Source organism: Lissotriton helveticus, chromosome 7 (assembly GCF_964261635.1).
Source record: "Lissotriton helveticus chromosome 7, aLisHel1.1, whole genome shotgun sequence".
NCBI lineage: Eukaryota > Metazoa > Chordata > Amphibia > Caudata > Salamandridae > Lissotriton > Lissotriton helveticus.
In genome coordinates, this window is record NC_136068.1 from 100,973,902 (window position 1) to 100,999,290 (window position 25,389).

General features: G+C 47.4%; 1 protein-coding gene across 1 annotated transcript in view; it reads left to right on the forward strand.

Moving 5' to 3' along the window:
- SLCO4A1 (solute carrier organic anion transporter family member 4A1) overlaps positions 1-25,389 on the forward strand; it is a 330,005-nt gene that overhangs the window by 179,351 nt on the left and 125,265 nt on the right. Inside the window, exon 6 of the mRNA XM_078651610.1 lies at positions 1,436-1,590. Within this exon, the coding sequence (XP_078507736.1) occupies positions 1,436-1,590 (155 nt within the window). The remainder of the gene's footprint in view (positions 1-1,435; positions 1,591-25,389) is intronic.

The following is a 25,389-nucleotide window of genomic DNA, read 5'->3' on the forward strand; positions in this document are numbered from 1 at the left end:
TCACACAGCAAGACAAGAGTGGACTAAAGCTAAATTCCATTATTGTACGTGCTGAGAGGAAGAAGTACGCCTCAGCTCTGCCTTCATGTTCACCAAAAAGACAAGCAGGAGGATGGACAGTGCTGGGCAGAATTGTTTTTTTACATGACTACCATAACCATGAAGACTCAGCAACTCCTCCAAATTAGGCCTTTCGTTAGATCCTTGTAGAAGTTTTGTGGAGAGCTGCATGTATAATTGTCTCAAAAATCAGAAAAGACTTTCTAGAGTTATGTAATGAGGGACTCTTGGACATGTAATTGCTAAGGTTGGATCAGAAATTTCCAACAAGGAAGCCCAGTGCTACTGATCCAGAATCTCAAGCACACAATCCTCCTAACAGGCCTGATACCGATGCATAACATACACCTTGCTCTGGGATGTGAGGCTCATCCAGTGAGTGAGATAGTACTCCAAGATTTGGAAGTCAGACAGCATTATGTTGTGGGACCCACACCACTTGAGGGAAACCAACTTTGACACTTGCATCCTTGAACTTTAGGTTTTGGAGATTGTGCTCCAAGATTTAAGATTTACAGTTAGTCAATGCCTAACTGTCCTGCACACGGTGACACACCTATTGAGTGAGACTGTGCTCCAAAGCGTGATCCTCGCACCTGGCAGAGGAACTGTGCATCTAGGTGTGAGGCTCACAGCAAATGAGCAGGCTGTGCAGCAAGAAGTGAGACTTTCAAACAGTGAGTAAAACTATTTTACAAAAAGTGAAACTGGCACCCCATGATTGATCCTGTGCTTCAACACTAGAAACTCGCACCCAATGACAAATGCTGAGCCAAAAGGTTTGAGATTTGCAAACAGTGAGAGAAACTATACTACAAGGTTAGCGATTCAAACCTAAAGTGAGAGACTGTGCACCATGGTATAAGACTCACACTCAATGACAGAAACTTGCACCTTGGTGTGCAACTCACACCCAGTGTGTGAGATTTCACTGCAGGATGTGGAGCTAGAACCAAGTGAGTGAGACTGTTCACCAAGTTGTGGAACTTGCATAAAATTAGTAAATCTGTACTCCAAGAAGTGAGATTAAAAAAACAGTTCTGCTCCGGGAAGCGGGTCTTACACACAGTAAGTGAGACAGAGTTCCAGAGCATGACACTTTGAAATACTGACTGTTATTTACTCATTTGCTGTGTCCCTTATTTACTGCTTTACTCTCTCCTGATTGTGTGCTTCCCTTTAGTGTGTGTTGTTTTGCTTTGTGCTGTCATGCCCATCAGACTCTTCTCTGTGTGTTCCTGCTCCACTAGCGAAGTTTCTGTCTGGTGGACTTTCTGTATGCAGAACTGAAGCTCTGAAAACGACACCCAATGATGAATGTAACAGATATAAATTCATATAAAACGTTTCCTCTTTTATCATTTGTCTTTGACAGATCAGTACTCTTGCTGCTGAAAAACCCAACATTTGTCTTCCTATGCCTAGCTGGTGCAACTGAAGCAACACTCATTGCTGGAATGTCAACATTCGGACCCAAGATTCTTGAATCACAGTTTAGCCTAAGTGCCTCAGAAGCGGCTACAATATTTGGTGAGTGATGGAATCATGGTTCTGTCAATTAAATTAACTTTGAACATGAGGTTTATTTCTGATGAATACATCTACCTGTCGATTCCTCCACTTTGGAATATCCCAATGCGCCAGCATTCCACAGAAAGTTTTGTTTACAGCTCTCCCATGTCAATGAGGACGTCATAATGCCACGGCTCCACAAGCTTCCCTGCGTAATGTCTTCGGATGTTGCAATTAATTTTCCAGAAAATGGCAACGTTGTTGCAAAGGAAGAATCACCTACGAGTAATTCTGGATTGCAGCCTTGCACGGAATGTGAGGGTCAAATGTCAATCACAGACCCTCACGATGACTGTCTTTGGTGCTTAAGATGACTCCCTGAAGTTGGTATCCCTGAGTTTAAAGGCTCTTGAAGACCGAGGTGAGATGTCTCTGAGTACATCTCTGGAGATGTAGTCAGAGACATCGCCACTGCCAATGTCCCTCTCGAGTCCAAGGGCCTTGACTCCACCTAGACGCTCTGATTCGGAGACTGTTCCTGATCCAGTTTTGTTGCTGCCTATGTCTCCTATATATGAGCATGAGTATCCATTGTTTTCAGCTTCGAGGTCTGACCCTTCAAGTCTTCTGAATGCTATGTATAGCATTTTCAGTAGAGTGATGGCTCCATCTGGTGCGCCTGCGGGCCCCATGGGTGCGCTATTTTACTCTTTAGGTGGTTTTCCGGCACACTATCAACAGGCTCCGTTCCTACCATTTATGCTGATGGCCCAAGTGTGCTGGCCTCCTCCGACGCCAAGAAGGGCTATGCCCAGCCGCGATCGGTAGTAGGAGTTTCTGCAGGGCGGTGATTTGGGGAGGGGGAGGGGCAGGGTAGGGGGTAGTAATGTATGGATTACGGAGTTCAACAGGTAAGTAAACTTAAAAATAAATAAAACTAATTTCGTTGCGCGCACTGCATCGCATTTGGTGATGCAGTGCACGCAACGAAATTTGTTTTATTTATTTATAGGTTTACTTACCTGTTAAACTCCATAATCCATACATTACTACCGCCCACCCTGCCCCTCCCCCTCCCCACGTCACCGCCCTGCAGGAACTCCTACTACCAACCGCGGCTGGTTATGCCATTACCAGTGGAAGAGGCTCATTGAGAGTCTCCAGCTCTGGTTGAGCCTCCGGCATGCCGCTCCACTCTGGTGACACTGACATCTGCTGATCAGGTGGCTGTGTCCCCGGCGCCATTGCTGACTTCGCCAGTATTACCTTCAACAACGCCTACAGTCAAACATAGGCCTCTGAGAGAGGCCCAGAGGCTTTTTGAGGAGGAGCAGTATTTTTATGATAACTTAGCTATGTAAGGGGGTGAAATAGTATTTGTAGATCCGGAGTTTGAAGGCCTGGAGTTGCAAGTGGTTTGCACACCTCCCCAAAATAGGAGTTGATGTCTCCAAAAGGGACTCCACCACCTGAAGTCACAACATATCACTCTGTGACTAAATGGGCAGCCGAGATGCTGGAGTTGGTGCACAGACATAATATCGACTCCAAAATATCGTCTGGACAGAATATCGAGTTTTAAATATCGTTTGGAGAAAATATCGACAGGACAGAATATCAACAGCCAAAATATCGTTTTTAAGGTAAGTGAAGTAATATCGACTGTAAATAATATCGAAAGTGAAAATATCCAAGTATATAATGTAGATAGTAAAAAATATCGTTTTTTAAATAATATGTAATTATAGTGTTTTTATGTTATAATATGTGTGAAAAGTGTCATTTTATGTTATAATTATTTTTAATTAATGATTTTTTTTTTAATTATTGTGTAATTGTATTCTGTAACGGGTTGTGGGTTTATAGGGGAATAGGGTGGGAAGTAATTTAATTATAATTAATTAAATATGTAAATTTATTAATTGGTAGTAATAATTAATTAATTGGTAATTAAATAATATATGTTAATTATTTAAAATTTAATTCGTAATTAATTTTATTTAATTTATTAATTGCTAATTATGTAAATTAAAATAATGTATTTCCTGTAGCGGGTTGTGGGTTTATAGGGGAATAGGGTGGGAAGTAATTTAATTATTATTTATTAAATATGTAAATGTATTAATTGGTAGTAATATTTAATTAATTGGTAATTAAATAATATTTGTTAATTATTTAAAATTTAATTGTTAATTAATTTAATTTAATTTATTAATTGCTAATTATGTAAATTAAAATAATGTATTTCCTGTAGCGGGTTGTGGGTTTATAGGGGAATTGTGTGGGAAGTAATTTAATTATTATTTATTAAATATGTAAATGTATTAATTGGTAGTAATATTTAATTAATTGGTAATTAAATAATATTTGTTAATTATTTAAAATGTAATTGGTAATTAATTTAATTTAATTGATTAATTGCTAATTATGTTAAATTAAAGGGGTGTTTTTAGGGTTCAGGGTCAGTTTTTAGTTTTTGGGTAAAGGGGTATTTTTAGGGTTCAGGGTCAGTTTTTAGTTTTTGGGTAAAGGGGTATTTTTAGGGTTCAGGGTCAGTTTTTAGTTTTTGGGTAAAAAGGTATTTTTAGGGTTCAGGGTCAGTTTTTAGTTTTTGGGTAAAGGGGTATTTTTAGGGTTCAGGGTCAGTTTTGGGTTTTTGGGTAAAGGGTTTTTTTAGGGTTCAGGGTCAGTTTTGGGTTTTTGGGGTACAGGGGTACAGTGTAAAAATAAAGTAAAATTAAATTTACATTAATTTAATTTAATGAAATTAAATTAAATTAAATTATATTTAAATAATTTAAATTAAATAAATTATTATATACTTACCAATACTTACGTTGTAATGGTAGTGCGTTGTAAAAGTTGCGTTGTAACGAGATATATCCACTGTTGCACTCTTTGCAGTGGGAATAGTAATTTTTACTCTTTTGTATTTGTACGTTAATAATATTGGTTATTATTTAATAAAATTTTGTTACTATATATATATATGTTTTAAGAAATATGATTACATTTTTTTTTTTTTACTTTCATTAATTATTTAGTTATTAAAAGTTATTTTAAGTATTGTTAATTATATTTTAGTAATTAATTTTTTATATTAATGTAATTAAACATTGTTTTTATTAAAGTCGATATTTTTTACAACTATATTTTTGTAAATGATATTTTGTACTCGATATTTTTGTACTTACCTGTTTGTAGATACAAACTCGATATTTTGGTTGTAGATATTTTTTCCTCGATATTTTGGGTAGTCGATATTTTGGTAGTCGATATTATTTCAGTGATCCGCTGGAGTTACCTTTACCTTCTACCAGACTTAAAAGACATTTGCTTACAGAGGTATTGCATTCTTCATCTTCCTCTACAGAGCCCTTGCTGATTTTCAATTAAGCTCTCGATGAGCCGGTTCTTAAAATCAGGCAAAAACCAGTGCCATCAGCTGCAATTTCTAGGTGTTTTTCAAAAAGGTATAAGCCTGCTCCTGTTGATCTGCCATTCTTGTCTTCTCATGCTGGGATCATTTCCAACGACTCTTGCAACTAAGGAGTCCAAGAGAAGGGAGCAGTCTTCAAAGAAAGTGTTTTCTTCTGGTGGCATGGCTTTGATGTCAACTAATGCAACCTGTTTGTTGGGGCGATACATCCATGCGTTAATGGAATCAGCCAATACAGTGGTCCCTGAGTTGCCTGATGATGTTCAGGGACATTTTTCAGAGTTACTGAACGGCAGTCAAGTGGCTGCCCATGAAGTCATTCAGTCGGGTTTGGATGCCACTGATTCAGTCGCCAGGGTGATGGAATCTTTAGTTGTTACAAGGAGACACGCTTGGTTAAGCAGGTATGGCTTATTGCCGATGTGCAAGCAGCTTTGATGGTGTTGCCATTCAATGGTTCAAGGCTGTTTGGCGCCAAGGCAGATTCTGCATTGGAGAGATTCAAGGACAGCAAAGCAACGGCAAGATCTTTAGGCCTTCAGTCGCAGTCTAAAGATTATATGCAATTTTGTAAGTTCTGGGGGGGTTAGCCGGGAACTTCTCCTTTCGAGGCAGAAGCCAAAATCAGTCATAGCAGCAGCAGCAGCAGCAGTCATCCAATCCACTCTGCAGCAGTTATAGTAGGAGGGGTAGAGGCAGGAGACATGTAGTTGCCCATCAGCCTTCTTCCTCTCCTCCCTGGCCAGCGTCACATGAAAGCAGCCATAGTTCAACCATCTTGGAGAATGCTTGTCCAGTGGGAGGGCGGCTGGCCTATTTTCTTCCTCACAGATCTTTGGGTTTTGGACATTGTGGAGAATGAGTACTACCTATCCTTCCAGGAGTTTCCCCCCACCTTTTACTCCCCAACAGGGTTTTTATTCAGAAGAGCATCTTCTGCTCAACAGGAAGTTCAAATTCTGCTTCAGAAGGGTACAGTAGAGTTGGCTCCAGAGCAGGAACAGGCTTAGGGATGCTATTCCCAGTATTTCCTGATTCCCAAAAAGGACAGGCGCTTGCGGTCAATCCTCAACCTCAGGATTTTAAACTGGTTTCTCAAGCAGGAAAAGTTCAAGATGCTGACCCTTGCACGAGTGCTTCTAGTGCTCGATAAGGTAGACTAGATGGTTTCAATCGGTTTGCAGTTAGAAAATGCACACTGCCCTTTGAGCTGCAGCTATCCATTGCAAGGAGATCTGGGCGGCGCGTTTCAATTGTACTGGGGTGCCCAGCTGTTTTACAGTTTTCCCCCATACCCATGATTCCTCTGGTTCTGAGGAAGATTCGCCAAGAGCGGTCCCGAGTCATAATAATAGCCCCGGATTGGCTGCAGAGAGTATGGTGTACAGACCTTCTTCACCTCTCTCTCTGCACTCCGCTCTGTCTCCTTCACAGGGCTGACCTCCTCTCTCAGTGGCAGGGGCAGTTTCTACACCTCCTCCAGAGCCTGCACTTAGATGCCTGGAGATTGAACAGGGCAACCTGAGTTCTTTTCTCTTCCTTTTGATGTGTTGGATGTTATACTATAGCCCAGAAGACACTCCACCAAGTCGGTTTATGCAGGCAGATGGGGAGAATTTGTAAAGTGGTGTGAAGAAAATTCCATTGACCCTTTAAAAGCCCCTTTATCTGACATTTTATGCTTTGCAGGGTTTGTAGCGCAGAAGGGAAGTGCGAGTGCAGCAGTTAAGGAGTATTTGCCCTTTTGGCATTCCTCGGCTTACAAGACCAACCTTCCCTTTTTAAGTCCTACTATAGTGTTAAGGTTTATTAAGGGACTTACTAACAAGTTCCCTCCCACTCCGTTAATCATGCCTCAGTGGGATCTTAATTTGGTGTTAACTTTTCTTATGGGTACTCCGTTTGAGCCCAGGCATACTTGTCCCTTAAGGTTTCTTACTTTCAAAACAATTTTTCTGGTTGCCATAATATCGGTTAGACATGTTAGTGAATTGCAGGCATTAAGTGTGAAACACACCTTTATGACTCACAAACAGATAAGTTGGTATTGAGAATGAGGACTGCTTTCCTGCCAAAGGTGGTTACTCCCTTCCACTTAAGCTAGTCTAATACCCTTCCTACTTTCTATCCTCCTCTGCATCCATCTAAAAAGGAGGAAAGGCTTCATCTTTTGGACCCTAAAAGGGCTGTGAGCTTTTATGTGGATAGAACCCATGATCTCTGGCTGGATGGTCAGCTGTTTGCTGGTTATGTGGGCAAGATGGAAGGCAAAGCAGTGCATAAGAGGACATTGTCCTGATGGATTGCCCTGTGCATCAAGATTTGCCACGCCATGGCTAACAAGGAACTGCCTGAAGTAATTAGTGCTCACTCTACTAGAGCTAAGTCTTCTACTTCCACTTTGGCTGGATGTGTCCCTGTGGTTGACATTTACAAAGCTGCAACTTGGACCTCTCTCAACACTTTTGCGAAGCACTATTGTTTAGACTCTGAAGTGAGGAGAGATGGTCACTTTGCTTGCTCAATGTTGCAGGATCTTTTGGTATGGACAGAGAGCCCCCACCTCAGAGTGCGGAACTGATTAGGGATGCTATTCAAAAGGTGAGGAATCAACAGGTAGATGTATCCATCAGAAGAACAAGTTACTTTCCTTCAGTAAAGCTTTTTCTGGTGGATGTAGTATCTAACTATGGATTCCTCACTGACCCACCCGTCCCTCTGCATATGTCAAAAACAGAGGTATTAGTATGTTGTTTATTTTGTTTATACTTCTAAATGTATAAAGTGTGTATATATATTTCTGATAGATACATCTGCCGTGTGGATTCCTCACCTTGTGAATATCCCCCTTGCGCCAGCAACGTTCGGAAATTTTCTTCGTAGTACGCCGACGTGGGCGACGTCACAGGAGCACGGCATCGCGCGCGACTCCGTCTGACGTCACCGACCCCATATCAGGCCCACGCCGGCGTGATGACGTCAGTTCCCTTTTTTCCGCGTCTTCGACGCTAACGGTTTCGGGATCTTACTGCGATACTTAGTATCTTTCTGTTTATTAATAGACACTGTTTCTCTCTTACGAATTGATTCTTCTCCGAAGATGTCGTCGAGGAAAACAGGCTTTAAGCCGTGTAGGTCTTGTGCCCGCACGATGTCCATCACTGACCCACATAAGGACTGTTTGTGGTGTCTTGGTTCGAGTCACGACGTCAAGAACTGCAATTCCTGTTTTAAGATGAATCCGAAGGCACTTCGAGAACGTGAGGCTAAATTACTTTTAGCTAAGGTAAAACAGGATTCTGGACGTTATTCAAGATCGACGTCACGGAGGTCGAAGTCGAAGCAAAGGTCTCGATCGAAGTCGGTATCGGCGTCGAGATCCAGAGCGGGTTCGAGATCTGGTGAGGATACGAGATCTAAAGAGAAATCGAAATCCAGGGAAAGATCGAGGTCTAGATCTAAATCGGCTTCCGGTCACGCTTCGAGCTCCTCGAGGAGAAAGCATAAGAGGAGGAAGCACAGTTCGAAACATCATTCAGAGAAGGAATCCTCTGACTCGAAGAGAAGATCTCATAAACATAGTAAGGACTTTGTCTCTCCTTCTCCTGCGTTATCGAAAGAAGGTTCTCCGGCCCCGGAGCCAGAACCGGAGCCGGATCCGGATCCGATGTCCTCGGAACATGAAGAGGAAGAAGAAGTGATTCCTCAAGAACCGACTCCAGCGGAGACTCCTGCGGATCCGGAAGGTCAGAGTGAGGGTGTGTCGGGGCGACCTCCATTGGATCCGGTAGGTCTGTACCCTCCCTTTCCTGGTCCTGGACAGGATCCATCGCATTTTTTAAATGCAATGTTCGGAGTATATTCCAGGGCAATGTACCCCACTGGAGCACCTGTTGGTCCCATGGGTCCATTATCTTACAATCTGGGTATTCCTCAGTCGTATGCCCCAGCTCCGTTTATGCCATTCATGCCGGCGCCTCTTCCACCATGGCTCGGTACGGCTCCACCGAGGTCTTCGACTCCGCATGCGGCTTCGCCGGCTCCGGATCGACCTCGCAGTCGAGATCGAGGTACCACACCTATTCATGACTCTCGTCCTGCTCCGGCTCCTCGATCGACGTCGGAACCGGCTCCGTCGGAGTCGTTACCGGATCCGTCGACGTCGATTCGTTTGGAGTGGTCGAGGCGAAGAGCTCAGCGCCTTCTAGAACAAAAAGATGATGAGAGTTCTGATGTGGAAGAAGGCGAGCTTCCTGATCATGACGATGATTTCGATGAACTTCGGGATGCTAGTGGTCTAGAACTCTCTCCTGAGTGGGTTCTGCCTTCAGCTTCTGATGCTCCATCTAGAGACGTGGCACCCTATCACGTGGTCATTAGGAAGGCTGCTGACCTTCTTAATTTAAAGCTGCCCACAGTGGAGTACAAACCCAACATCCTCACTGAAGTCTTACATTCTCCTTCTTCAATTGTGGAACCTACACTGCCATTTACTGATGCCTTGACGGATCCAATAAAGGAGATTTGGAAGAAGCCTTTATCTGCTCCTGCAGTTTCAAGAGTTATTGCAAGGCGCTATAGGGTGGCTCCTGATGACCCTGCATTTCTTTCTACGCATCCATCTCCGGAAAGTCTTGTGGTTCAGGCGGCTTGCTCTAATAGGGCTTTGATGGAACTGGCCTTTTCGGTAAGAAGGCTGATGTAGCCTTGGAAAGGTTTAAGGACAGCCGTGCCACCGCTAGATCTTTGGGTCTGCAGATGAGAGGATCGACGACTAAAAAGTTCAAAGGATTTGGCAGATCTTCTTTTCGTCCCTTCAAGCAGGGCCAACAACAACAACAGCAACAGCAGCAAAACCCTCTATATAGATCCTATAGAGGTAAACAGAGGGGTCGTGGACGTGGACGTCAAGTCTCCTCTTCCTCCACTTCCTCCAATAATGCCCAACCCCCACCCGCATCAGCAAAGCAGCCCTAGATCCACCATTCTGGATCATGTAGGGCCAGTAGGGGGTCGGCTTACTCATTTTCTACGAGATTGGGAATCGGTTACATCAGATCTTTGGGTTCTCAATCTCGTAGAGAATGGGTATGCACTTCCTTTTCAGGAATTCCCTCCCAATTACCCTCCTTGCCAAGGTTATTGTTCGGAGGACCACCTGCTTCTCCTGCAGGAGGAAGTCCTGGCACTGTTTCGAAAGGGTGCGATAGAGGTGGTTCCAGAGCAGGAGAGGGGTCAAGGGTGCTACTCCCGGTATTTCTTGATTCCCAAGAAGGATGGCAGGCTTCGGCCTATCCTGGATCTCAGGATTTTGAACCTCTATCTCAAACAGGAGAAGTTCAAAATGCTCACCCTTGCTCAGGTTCTTCTAGCGCTGATGGAAGAAGACTGGATGGTGTCGATCGACTTGCAGGATGCGTACTTTCACATCCCAATCCTGAAGTCGCACAGGAGGTATCTCCGTTTTACGGTAGGATCGCAACACTACCAGTTTGCGGTCCTTCCCTTTGGACTTACTACTGCGCCTCGAGTCTTCACCAAGGTGATGGCAGTGGTGGCTGCGCATCTCAGAAGGTCGGGGATTCCTGTATTCCCTTATCTAGACGACTGGCTGATCAAAGCAGAGTCGCCGGAGATGGTGCTCCATCATCTGCAGGAGACAACTCAGTTGTTACACAGGTTGGGTTTTTCGATAAATGTACCCAAGTCTCACCTGGTGCCCTCCCAGCGCAACCTGTTCATAGGTGCGGTACTGGACACTTCTGTATGTCGTGCATTCCCTCCACCTCAAAGAATTCACGACATTCAGGAGTTGATTCCTTTATTCTACAATGGAGCGGTTGTTCCGGTCCTGAAGGTCCTTCGTCTGCTCGGTCTGATGGCTTCTTGCATTCTGTTGGTCAGTCATGCACGCTGGCACATGAGGGTACTCCAGTGGTGCCTCCGCAGGCAGTGGTATCAGCACAACGGAGATCTCAGGGAGTCAGTGAAGATCTCCGGGGAAGCTGCAGCGGATCTGTCTTGGTGGAGCGTGGAAGGCAATCTGTCACAAGGAAAGCCTTTTCAGCTACCTCCATCAGTGGCCACAGTGATTTCGGATGCGTCCACTCTCGGGTGGGGTGCTCATCTGGGAGACCTGGAGGTCAAAGGTTTTTGGTCTCCGGAAGAAAGGTTGTTTCACATCAACCTTCTGGAATTGAGGGCGATACGTTTGGCACTCAAGGCCTTCCTCCCCTCCCTTCGCGGTCGTTCGGTTCAAGTCCTGACGGACAACACGACTGCGATGTGGTACATCAACAAGCAGGGAGGAGTAGGGTCGCAGTGTCTCTGCAGAGAGGCTCTGCGTCTCTGGTCCTGGGTTCAGGACCATCAGATTTGTCTGGTGGCAAATCACCTGGCCGGAGTTCTGAACGTTCGTGCAGACAGTCTCAGTCGGCAGTTCTCTGCCGACCACGAGTGGAGGCTTCACCCAGAGGTTGTTCACGACATCTTTCGGATGTGGGGGACTCCTCGGGTGGATCTATTCGCCACTCGCGAGAATGCTCACTGCCTTTCGTGCTGCAGTCTCCAGTATCCGATGCAAGGAGCATTGGGGGACGCGTTTCAGCTGAGTTGGGGAGATCAACTCCTTTACGCGTTTCCTCCCATACCTTTGATTCCTCGGGTTCTGAGGAAGATTCGTCAAGACCGGGCCCAAGTCATATTGGTCGCCCCGGATTGGCCAAGAAGGGTGTGGTACTCAGACCTTCTCCGCCTCTCCTCTCACCCGCCGCTCCGTCTCCCTCACAGGGCAGACCTCCTCTCTCAGATGGAGGGGCAGGTTTTACACCCCCACCTCCAGACATTACACCTTCATGCCTGGAGATTGAACGGGGCAACTTGAGTTCTTTTTCTCTCCCTCACGAGGTAGTGGATGTCATTCTTTCTGCCAGGCGTGACACCACTAAGTCCATTTACTCCTATAGGTGGTCTAAATTTGTTTCTTGGTGCAGGGAGAGAGATGTTGATCCTTTGAAGGCTCATTTGTCTAATATTTTACAATTTGCCCTTTATCTGGCGCAGCAAGGTTTGGCTGTGGCCACGGTCAAGGGGTATCTTTCTGCCTTATCGGCATTTCTATGTTTGCCGGATCAGCCATCTCTCTTTAAATCTCCGGTGGTTTTGAGATTCTTGAAGGGTCTCATAAATATGTTCCCTCCTACTCCTTTTGTTGTTCCTCATTGGGATTTGAATCTTGTGCTGACCTTCTTAATGGGTTCTCCCTTCGAACCCTTGCACAAGTGTCCATTGAGGCTTCTATCTTTTAAAACGATCTTCCTCGTTGCAATCACCTCGGCAAGGAGGGTAAGTGAGCTTCAAGCTCTAAGTTCCAAACCCCCATTCCTGACCATTCATGCTGAAAGGATGGTTCTCAGGACCAGGGCTGCTTTTCTGCCTAAGGTGGTGACTCCTTTCCATCTTGGGCAGTCCATTACCCTTCCTACCTTCTATCCTCCCCCTCACCCGTCTAAGGAGGAAGAGAGACTGCACCGTCTGGACCCTAAGAGGGCGGTGTCGTTCTATCTGGACAGGACTAAAGACTTCCGGATGGATGACCAGCTGTTTGTTGGTTTTGCTGGCTGCAAGAAGGGCAGAGCGGTGCACAAGCGCACACTTTCCAGGTGGATAATCCTGTGCATCAAGATCTGCTACTCTCTTGCTGGTAAGGACCCTCCTGAGGGTATTAGAGCACATTCTACTAGAGCAAAGTCTGCAACATCTGCTTTGTCTAGGGGTGTACCTGTTGAGGATATTTGCAAGGCCGCGACTTGGGCCTCCCTCCACACTTTCGCGAAGCATTACTGCTTGGATACCGAGGTGAGGAGGGATGGCCACTTCGCGCGCTCTGTCCTCCAAGACTTCCTGGTGTAGCAGAGTGGGCACCCTCCTCCGGGAGTGGGGACTGCTGTGGGAATCTATTCACAAGGTGAGGAATCCACACGGCAGATGTATCTATCAGAAGAACAAGTTACTTACCTTCGGTAACGCTTTTTCTGGTAGATACTATATCTGCCTGTGGATTCCTCACTGACCCACCCGCCTCCCCGTTGTCCACTCTGCTATACCTGGTCTTTCTGTATATTTGTTTATACTATTGATTTAGTTCTATTTGTACTGTGTACATTGTATATTTGCATATTTGCTGTCGTTGGTCCGTCCGTGTGCCTCGAAGGCACGGAAAAAAGGGCGGAACTGACGTCATCACGCCGGCGTGGGCCTGATATGGGGTCGGTGACGTCAGACGGAGTCGCGCGCGATGCCGTGCTCCTGTGACGTCGCCCACGTCGGCGTACTACGAAGAAAATTTCCGAACGTTGCTGGCGCAAGGGGGATATTCACAAGGTGAGGAATCCACAGGCAGATATAGTATCTACCAGAAAAAGCGTTACCGAAGGTAAGTAACTTGTTCATATATACTAGCAGCCCATCCCGGCCTTGTCCGGGTGCAACAGGCTTCCCTGACCCCCGCCCGCCCTGACATTGTGCAGCAGCCCGGGCCCCCGCCCGGCCCGTACCCCGCCTGCCCCGACCCCCGCCTGCCCCGACATGGGTCCCCTTACCTGAGCCACTGCTCCTCCCGCCTGTCCGCTGCTTGCACTGCCGCTGGCCTGTCCGCTGCTCCTCACGTCACCGATCCTCCCCCATGCCATGTCCACCGCTTCCTTACCTCAGCTGCCGCTCCTCCAGCCTGTCCGCTGCTCGCACCGCCGCTGGCCTGTCCGCTGCTCCTCACGTCACCGCTCCTCCCCGTGCCATGTCCGCCGCTCCTCATCGCACTCCTGGACGCCGCTCCTCCCCACGCTCCTGACGTGAGCACGCACGTCGTCGCCGGCGCTACTTCGGAGGGACTACTTTTTTTTTTACTGTACATTTTTTAAATCACGTTTAAAAAAATAATAATTATATAGCCAATAACCATCTACACACCCTACGATTCCAACGGTGTATCGGGTGTGTGGATTGGCACTGTGGTTCCCGAGTTTACCCGCCTCAAAGGCTGAAAGTTCTTCCTTTATTATAGTAGTATATATATATATATATATATATATATGTGTGTGTGTGCCTATATAGTATGTATATTTTTAAGACCGTTATTTAAGAACTACCATATGCTTCCACATATAAACTGTTGGTTTCACCCGTTCACCTCGAAGGCATAAAGAAATTGGTAGAAACTGACGTCAGCATGCTGACGAGGGCTTCTTATGGCTCTGATGGCGGCACACGGAGTTGGTTGCGAAGCCGTGGAATTATGACATCCTCATCAACGTGGGAGAGCTGTAAAGTAAAGTTTCTGTGAAATGTTGGTGCTTTGGAATATTCAGAAGTTGAGGAATCCACAGGTAGATACGGTATCCTCCAGAAAAAGAGTTACTGAATGTAAGTAGATTGTTCTTTGTGACATTTGAAAGAGTGTAATTGGAAAATCAGGACATCTCATGCTGCTTTTGGTATTAGATGTCCATTTAGCTTTTGAGGAGTGTCTCAATTACTTCTTGCGCAGAAACAGCCGAGCATTATTGAATGGATTTAGAGAAGAATCTTTTCTTAAGTATACATTCAAATGATTTCGAGTCCGATTTAAAAATTAGCGGATGGCCCTCTTAGCCACCTGGGTGACAAAGTAAATTACACTGTGGTGGACCTCACAGGGGGCTGCCCCCCAAATATGGAATGTCAACTGGCCTAGCAGACATGTTTAACATTGACAGGAACCACTGTCACAGTGGTTTCTACCAATGCATTATAAGTTTGCCGGACAGCTCTGTAAACAAACAAACTACGGCAAACTTAAAATATTTTTTTATTTTCAAAAAGAACATTCTAAAGCGGGATATTCTTTTTGAAAATAAAACAGTGCCCTCCTTGCCATGGGAGTTTGCTTCCATGGTGAGTGGGGCATTGAGCACTTTTCAGTTTTCATACCGCCAGGTTTTTCCTGAAGGTGATGTACATTGAAAATTGACTGCATGTCCGCCCTTCTAAATTAGATGGGCAGGCATATAGCCAAACCTTTCACTGTCCTTACCCCATTGGGTCATCGGAGGGGTTTGACCACATCAGAGAAGTAGTCTCTGCCATCGTCAAACTTATGTCCATCGGGTTCTTAATCTTACATTGTACGTATGCCATACCGACTCTGTCATGTTGCCAGAGCTGTCCAGCAAACTAAAATGCATTGAGAGGATTCTGTTGAAACTAGAAATGTTCTCTGGGCCAGGGGGCATTTCTAAATTAGGGGGCAGCACCTCTATCAGGGCAAGTAGGTCAGACCACTCTCATTTCCAGATCTCCAGTGATCAGCTATTCTCATTAGTAGTCCAAAGTGATGGAAAAAAGATAAGAGATCCACAGGTGGGTTTTCTAGACGAAGGATAGCCTAGATTGGACCTAGTACAGGAGTCACTCTAGTTACTACCTTATACTTGCTTGAATGTCTAGTCCCTCCTCCCCTAGACCCATGGAAGAATTACAAACCATCTCCAACTGAAAGGGAGTTCCAAAACCTCACAGGAGACTTACGATGGTCCTCTTAGATGCCAAACAGATATCCCAAATAGTAGCATATGTAGAGAAATGCTAGTGGAAGCATTGTCACTTGATCTAAGATGGTGCTAAACTATAGTAGGCCAACAATTGTAAAATCACATGTATCCTACAAAAAGGCACCACAAATAATGTTGGGAATAATGGGAGCGAACTTAGCATCACCCTTGACTGTGGCAAAAGTCATCAGAGATTCTGCATTGGATTATCAAGGTTTGGATAAACAGTTCAAAACAACTCCCTGCCCAGACCCTCAAAATCTGCAGAAGCACCAGTGAGAGAGGAGAGATTCTGAGAAGAACATCTTTCTCACCATGGTTAGGAACATGATCTTGCACAGAACACTGAGAAAAGCAGAGGTGCTTTATTAAACCACTGTAGTAGCAAAGAATTTACAATCCACTTAATTGTCAATGAAAGGGCAGAGCAACAAATAATGTGGCTCATCAAGAAGAAAAATGTCAGGCTTGCTTAAAGAAGAAGTGTCAATGGAAGATTCTACATCAGAGGAGAAAAAAATTGAGAAGACAGATCGTACTGTCAGGGAGTCCCGCGAAATTCAAAGTGGCCCCAGCTCTGCATGCAGCTTACAATGATCCCACAAAAAGAACCAGGAAACTTTCATCAAAGGTATCAACTTTGACTGCATTCACATAAGTGTTGCAAACTGAGGAGATCAAAAAGAAATGAAGGATGTAAATTAATTGTGCCAGCGCATCCAGTGAGGATTTGGGCGTGTCAAATGTGCATGGATGGGCCTATTTGCAGTGTCTGCCCAGGGACCACTGATGCCCCAGTGTGCACTTCATAGAAGGATGTTTACAGTGTGGCACGAAGGACATGTGAGTAGCTCAGCCCCTGAGGAAATATGAGAATTCTAAACAAGATGGAAGTTTTAGAGATTTTGGTCCAGGTCAAACACCCAACAACAGAGAAACAGGCAAGCCTCATTCCACCTTGGAAATTCACTATTGTCAAACTTGGGGGATGATATAAATCCCAAACCAAGCCAGAGGTAAATGCAAATGGGGGCTCTACCAGAGTAGTGCATAGAGAAACGTGACCCTTAGGCTACAACTACCTACCAATCAGTCTCAGGACAGTCACAAATGAGGAGCCCCCTCGGAGAGGGAACCTGAGATACAGCACCTATTCCTGATCTCAACTCTCATCCAGCGTTGAATTTTCCTCCTGCTAAGCAGCACACTGTTCCTTTGTTAGTAGAGACCAATTCCTAAAAGAGGATTTAGGGTAAGCCATGAAGTCTCTTTGGGGGAAGTTCAGGTCTGAATAGCCCTGAAAGACCCATAAAGGGATTAGGTACCCCTACTTCCTATAGGCACATTTCAACAGAGGCAGTCTCTGTAATTCTTACATCCTGGAAGCCCTTCGGTACCACAACAAGAAGGAGGTGGAAATCCCGATAAGTTGATAACAAGATTATTTGGGGAGAATTTCCAACAGAAAGACTCAGCACGGTTGGTGCATGAACCCTGGCCTGCCCTGCATCTGTCCATTCAGCTAATTGGCAGCTAGGTCCCTTAATAATTTGACCAAAGCAAAAGGAGTCAGTGAACTGGGCACAGAAGGCTTAGTCACCAGAAAGGCTGTTCTCCATGGAAGAGGACCTCTGTCTCATTAACATTGGGTGGGAAGAGGAGTATTTTAGTGTCACAGCTTTGTTTGATCCAACACAGAATTCAGTATTCAGAAGCCCTCTCTCTGCACATAACTGAACATTGTACTAAAAGACACCTGGTTGGATAAAATACACAAGACCCGAAAGAAAGGCTCAATCCCAAAAATACCATAGTACGTGACATTCCACAGAAACCTGCAAAGGGTGGAGTTTCCATCTGCTTTGTGGCAGATTTTTAGGGCTCGCCTGCTGATGCGCATGCGCATAGCTGGCGAGCTATATTGTAGCTTAAACAGAGCTTATCCATCTCGGCGATTTGTTGCAGTGCCCGAGAAAAAAAGCTCAATGCGCAAGCGCATTGGCAAAAAGCGCGTGCACAATAAAGCCACCAGGCATCTCAAGCTTCCCCCAGCCGGCATTTCTCCTCCCCTAATTATTCACTGCACGGCCGGCCAGCACATCAAAGGCTGCTGATGCCGTGACTCGCATTTCTCCTCCCTCCTCCCCTTTCACTGCCCAGGCACGGCTACATTTGTTTGTTTCTACGACACTTGTTTACCTTTCCACTTAACTTTCCTTGCCCCGCCGGGAAGCACGTTTAGCCTAACATTACTTATTTTTGACTGAAGTCTATCAATCTGATGTCAAACAATCATGACAAAGTAAAGAGCAGCAACTGAATAAACGAGTGTTACACGGTTGCACAAATACAAACAAAAACATATTTAGTTACTCCCAATTTTGGTAACTAATGGCGTGTGGTACTAAGAGTTAAAGTTAGTTGCTCACTAGGGTATGCACCCACCACACAGCTCCACCGATGCAGCCACCACACAGCTCCACCGACACAGCTCCACCGATGCACCCACCACACAGCTCTACCGATGCACCCACCACACAGCTCCACCGAGGCACCCACCATACAGCTCCACCGATGCACCCAAAACACAGCTCCACTGATGCACCCACCACCCAGCTCCACCGATGCACCCACCACACAGCTCCACCGACACAGCTCCACCGATGCACCCACCACACAGCTCCACTGATGCAACCACCACACAGCTCCACCGACACAGCTCCACCGATGCACCCACCACACAGCTCCACCGAGGCACCCACCATACAGCTCCACCGATGCACCCACCACACAGCTCCACCGATGCACCCACCACACAGCTCCACTGATGCACCCACCACCCAGCTCCACCGATGCACCCACCACACAGCTCCACCGACACAGCTCCACCGATGCACCCACCACACAGCTCCACTGATGCAACCACCACACATCTCAACCGACACAGCTCCACCGATGCACCCACACCAGAGCTCCACCGATGACCCCACCACACAGCTCCACCGATGCACCCACCACACAGCTCCACCGATGCAGCCACCACACAGCTCCACCGACACAGCTCCACCGATGCACCCACCACACAGCTCCACCGATGCACCCACCACACAGCTCCACCGATGCACCCACCACACAGCTCCACCGATGCACCCACCACACAGCTCCACCGATGCACCCACCACACAACTCCACCGATGCACCCACCACACAGCTCCACCGAGGCACCCACCACACAGCTCCACCGAGGCACCCACCATACACCTCCACCGATGCTCCCACCACACAGCTCCACCGAGGCACCCACCACACAGCTCCACCGAGGCACCCACCACACAGCTCCACGGATGCACCCACCACACAGCTCCACCGAGGCACCCACCATACAGCTCCACCGATGCACCCACCACACAGCTCCACCGAGGCACCCACCACCCAGCTCCACCGATGCACCCACCACACAGCTCCACCGATGCACCCACCACACAGCTCCACCGAGGCACCCACCACACAGCTCCACCGATGCACCCACCACACAGCTCCACCGATGCACCCACCAAACAGCTCCACCGATGCACCCACCACACAGCTCCACCGATGCACCCACCACACAGCTCCACTGATGCACCCACCACACAGCTCCACCGATGCAGCCACCACACAGCTCCACCGACTCAGCTCCACCGATGCACCCCCCACACAGCTCCACCGACACAGCTCCACCGATGCACCCACCACACAGCTCCACCAATGCACCCACCACACAGCTCCACCGAGGCACCCACGATACAGCTCCACCAAGGCACTCACCACACAGCTCCACCGATGCACCCACCACACAGCTCCACCGATGCACCCACCACACAGCTCCACCAATGCACCCACCACACAGCTCCACCGATGCACCCACCACACAGCTCCATCTACACAGCTCCACCGATGCACCCACCACACAGCTCCACCGATGCACCCACCACACAGCTCCACCGAGACACCCACCACACAGCTCCACCGATGCACCCACCACACAGCTCCACTGATGCACCCACCACACAGCTCCTCTGATGCACCCACCACACAGCTCCACCGATGCACCCACCACACAGCTCCACCGAGGCACCCACCACACAGCTCCACTGAGGCACCCACCACACAGCTCCACCGAGGCACCCACCACACAGCTCCACCAAGGCACCCACCAGACAGCTCCACCGAGGCACCCACCACACAGCTCCACCGAGGCACCCACCACACAGCTCCACAGATGCACCCACCACACAGCTCCACAGATGCACCCACCACATAGCTCCACAGATGCACCCACCAAACAGCTCCACCGATGCACCTACCACACAGCTCCACCGATGCAGCCACCACACAGCTCCACCGACACAGGTCCGCTGATGCACCCACCACCCAGCTCCACCGATGCAACCACCACGCAGCTCCACCGACACAGCTCCACCAATGCACCCACCACACAGCTCCACGGATGCACCCACCACACAGCTCCACCGAGGCACCCACCACACAGCTCCACAGATGCACCCACCACAGAGCTCCACAGATGCACCCACCACACAGCTCCACCGATGCAGCCACCACACAGCTCCACCGATGCAGCCACCACACAGCTCCACCGACACAGCTCCACCGATGCACCCACCACACAGCTCCACCGATGCACCCACCATACAGCTCCACCGAGGCACCCACCACACAGCTCCACCGAGGCACCCACCACACAGCTCCACGATGCACCCACCACACAGCTCCACCGATGCACCCACCACACAGCTCCACTGATGCACCCACCACACAGCTCCACCGATGCACCCACCACACAGCTCCACCGAGGCACCCACCACACAGCTCCACCGATGCACCCACCACACAGCTCCACCTACACAGCTCCACCGATGCACCCACCACACAGCTCCACCGATGCACCCACCACACAGCTCCACCGAGGCACCCACCACACAGCTCCACCGATGCACCCACCACACAGCTCCACCGATGCACCCACCACACAGCTCCACCGATGCACCCACCACACAGCTCCACCGATGCAGCCACCACACAGCTCCACCGACACAGCTCCACCGATGCACCCACCACCCAGCTCCACCGATGCATCCACCACACAGCTCCATCGACACAGCTCCACCGATGTACCCACCACACAGCTTCACCAATGCACCCACCACACAGCTCCACTGATGCACCCACCATACAGCTCCACCAAGGCACCCACCACACAGCTCCACCGGTGCACCCACCACACAGCTCCACCGAGGCACCCACCACACAGCTCCACAGATGCACCCACCACACAGCTCCACCGATGAACCCCCCACACAGCTCCACCGATGCAGCCACCACACGGCTCCACTGACACAGCTCCACCGATGCACCCACCACCTAGCTCCACCGATGCACCCACCACGCAGCTCCACTGACACAGCTCCACCAATGCACCAACAACACAGCTCCACGGATGCACCCACCACACAGCTCCACCGAGGCACCCACCATACAGCTCCACCGAGGCACCCACCATACAGCTCCACCAAGGCACCCTCCACACAGCTCCACCGATGCACCCACCACACAGCTCCACCAATGCACCCACTACACAGCTCCACCGAGGCACCCACCACACAGCTCCACCGAAGCACCCACCACACAGCTCCACCGATGCACCCACCACACAGCTCCGCCAATGCACCCACCACACAGCTCCGCCGAGGCCCCCACCACACAGCTCCACCGATGCACCCACCACACAGCTCCACCAATGCTCCAACTAAGCTCCACCAATGCACCCACCACACAGCTCCACCAATGCACCCACTAAGCTCCACCGATGCACACACCACTCAGCGCAACCACAGCAACACTCAGCACCACCACAGCATCACTCAGCACAACCACAGCATCCTTTAGCGCAACCACAGCATCACTGGTTCAAATATGTTCATTCAATGTTTCAAGCTGTTTTCAAGCTTTCACGCTTTATTACAAATCACAAAAAGATGCTAATATTTCACTTCTGTTCTTGGATTTTCGTCACAATAAAAAACATTGAACATAATCTTCACAAAATTATTTACAAAAGTTTAAGCTATTGCCATTACAAATTAAATAAATTATTTAAGTATTAAATATTTAAAAAAATTAAAAGCCATTGTTATTTGTAATATCAATACATTTAAGTCACGTAAATACAAAACATGTTGCATTACAAATGCTATAGGTGTCACATTTGCGAAAGTTATAACTATTGGCATTGTAAATGACAAAGTTATTAATTTAGCTATCTAAAAAAATTACTTATAAATAAAAAAAAATTAATTTATAAGACCAATAGCCCAAACTTTTCTAATGCGAGCCCTATTGCATTTCCAATGCTTGTTTTCTACTGTCAACGCGTAAGGGGAAAATCTTCCAAATTTAAGGTACTCCACCAAAGCGGTAGTGATTTTTCCATGAAACCGGTTGCCTTCACCACAGGAGGTAACACTTTAGCTGAGAAACATTGCAGTAGAAATTCCCTAATTTCTGCCAACTTCCAATGCAAATTCCACCTGCAAAGGTGGGTACTGGAGATGTTCAGGCTTCTGTACTTGAACCTCTCATTGAATGTCTGCAATCCTTTGTGTGGCTGACCTTCTTGGAAGTAACTCTAGTTGACATGGTTGCACATTGGTTTCTCAAAGATTCAGAGCTTCGCCAAGGAGATTCTGACAGCAGGACATTCACCCTTCCAGCTCATCTTAAGTAGGGTGAATATACTGCCAGAGAGTCGTTGGTCAACCATGTTTTTGGTGGCCAGGCTCCTCTGAATCAGGCTTCAGCCCTATAATAATACATGCACATTTGTATGCTCTTCTGTGTACTTGTGATTTCAAAGTGCATGCAAAGAGAGTGGAAGTTTCCCACTCAGGTAATCTCATTGATAATCATAAGCACTGAATAGTCCCGCCCATGTGTGGGGATCACGGAGTACTTCTTTAAAATGCATCTTCTTAAGAATAGATGTTCGCCTTACTTCAGGAAGATCAAGACTAGGAAGTAATTTTGTTAAGAAATGTTTAGCAGCCTATAAAGAAGGTTATATTGGTCAAGTAATTACATCTATACTACTATTAGAAAGAAAGAAGTCTGTCCTTTGAGCCAGGTAAACTCGAAAAGTACACCACCAATCTAAACACCCAAGACATCTATGAAAACCTCAGGGCAAGCAGAAGGACATAGGCGATATAAAAATAAAAAATATACGTTATTTAAAACATTTACGAAAAAAAATAAAGAAGTCCCTATAAAGTAGCGCCAGCAGCGACGTCTGCGTGATGACATCGGGAGCGTGGGGAGGAGCGGCGTTCAGGAGCAACAGGAAGAGCGGAGGACATGAGCGCGGGGAGGAGCTGCGGAGGACAAGCAGAAAGGAGCGGCGAGAAGCGGAGGAGCAGTGGCAGCGCGGGGAGGAGCGGCGAATGAGGTAGCGGACAAGCGGTCAGGAGCGGCGAGAAGCGGAGGAGCAGTGGAGCGGTAAACACAACAGCGCGGGGAGGAGCGGCGGATGAGGTAAGTCAAGCAGCCGCGGGTGCGCAGCAAGGGACGGGCGGGGACCATGAACAGTGAGTGATGGGACGTCGGGGAAACAAAGCGTGGGCAGAAGCGGCCAGGACCAACAAAACGGCCACTCTGCTGTGCCTATCCTGCTGCGATGCTGCCCCCAGCCCCTTTCTGCCCCGGGCAGAGCCGGGGCGGGCTGCTAGTTTTCATATAAAAAGGTCAAAATAACATTAGTAAAATAAGAAGAAATTCTAAGAGTTTAATAAATTTCACTTATCAATATTGTTCGTAAACCTTTTTTTTAAAGGAAATGGAGAAGAAGGCATATGGCAAAGTAGACCTATTGGGTGCAGTACTGTAGTCATAAAAACTGACACCGCACCTTTAAAGGCTCACAGCCCTCCAGTGTCCCATCATGCCCAGAAGATGCCAGTTATCTTAGTTCTTTTTTTTTATCTCCTGGTGACAGGATTTTAGAGCACTGAGCTAAGCCTTTTTTGGGCTTTTTTCTCAATAAAATCTTTCTCAACCTATTTGCCAACAACTTTATGGCACATCTCTGAATATTTAAAGTGTTTTTCTGTCATTTTCTGACAGGAAAATTATTCTTCCAGACAAATAAAATGTTATCTTTATTTGTCAAATTTCCTACTTGTGGCAGAAAGAAGTTCAAGTCAGATCCTCATGATCTCTATATTCGCAACATTCCTGACAGATGTCAGGACCTTCTCCGGACGTACCCTGAGGGACAGGGAGAAGATTTGTCTTCATGGAGCTAAGAGCGGCGCAGACAAAAGGTGAAATCTGAAGGTGGGACTACACATGAGCAAGGAGAGGGCCAGTCCTCTACCAGGGCTTCTCTCCACTTCCCTCTGAAAACTCCTGGAGAGGGAGATCCGAAATGTGGAGAACTCCACAAAAACAGTGCCGTTCCACGTCCAGAGCTGGGTCAACGTTAAGGTGGAGAAGACATTCGACATTGAGACACAAAAGGTCAATGTGGAAAGATTCCATGAGGTTGAGACATAGGAGGCATTCAAAGTTAGGAGAGCCCATGACGTCGAGACATAGACTTCTCAGCGTATCATTTTGGTCAACAAAATCTACATTTTCGATCGAAAAGCTTTGACGACGGCCTTGGGGCCTAACCATGTTGGTTCAGCTCTCAGTCAATGCAATGGACTCCATTAAAATTCTGTCCTCAATGCCACGCGACGCATCCGCGCACCGACTCACACCAGGTGTGCAACTTGTGCTTATCTCTGGAGCACGCAGAAGAAGACTGCAACGCTTGCAGATCGATTCGTTTGAAGAAAGCCCTTCGCGATCGTCGGGCTCGACTTCGAGAGATGCAGCGTCAAAACATTGAAGAGACGCCGGATGTCTTCGGTGAAGAGTCCAAGCAAGGAGAAATTGGTACATCAGCGGCAGAGGAGGAAAAGGGCTTCTCCATGCCGGAGCTTGGGATAGACCTTGACATTGAATAACTTCCGCAGGGACAGGTTGACGTGAGTACCGAAGACCCCTTGTCTCATCAATCCACTCCCAAAAAACCTAAGGCTTCAGCACCACCTCTGCCTTCTGGCCAAGGTCGACACCGAAACGACGTTTCCAACACCCTGCCTTCCAGCTCGGCACCAAAATACCTAGCAAAGCCTTCCGGGTCGACCCAAATCCTTTTCAGAACCGAAGCCCTCTAGGTCGAAGTCCAAATCCAACTCAGAGCCGAAACTCTCCACGCCAAAAAAGAAACAGCTTTTGGAGCCGAAATCTTCAGTGCCCAAAGGCCATCCCGTCTCGGCACTGAAAACAGTGCCAAAACCGAAAGATGTCCCTTTGGATCCACATTTAGACATTGTTCCTCCAAAATTGGATCCCAAACAAAAGAGACTTTATATTAACCCAGATACCGGACATACTCATACCAAGCTGCCTCATAAACACAAGCTTCCTGATAACGACATTCTTTTCAAGATCCCTTTACAGAAGAAGAATGTTGGTACCAGCCCTTCTCTTCCAGGGGATCCTCATCAATAGTCATAAGCACTGAATATTCCCGCCCATGCGCTGGGACCCCAGAAATATGAAATATTTTATATGAAAAACATATATATATATAGCTCTCTATATATATATATATGTATATATATATATATATACATAGAGAGAGAGAGAGAGAGAAATATCATTTTTTCTCATACCAATGCAGCCCCC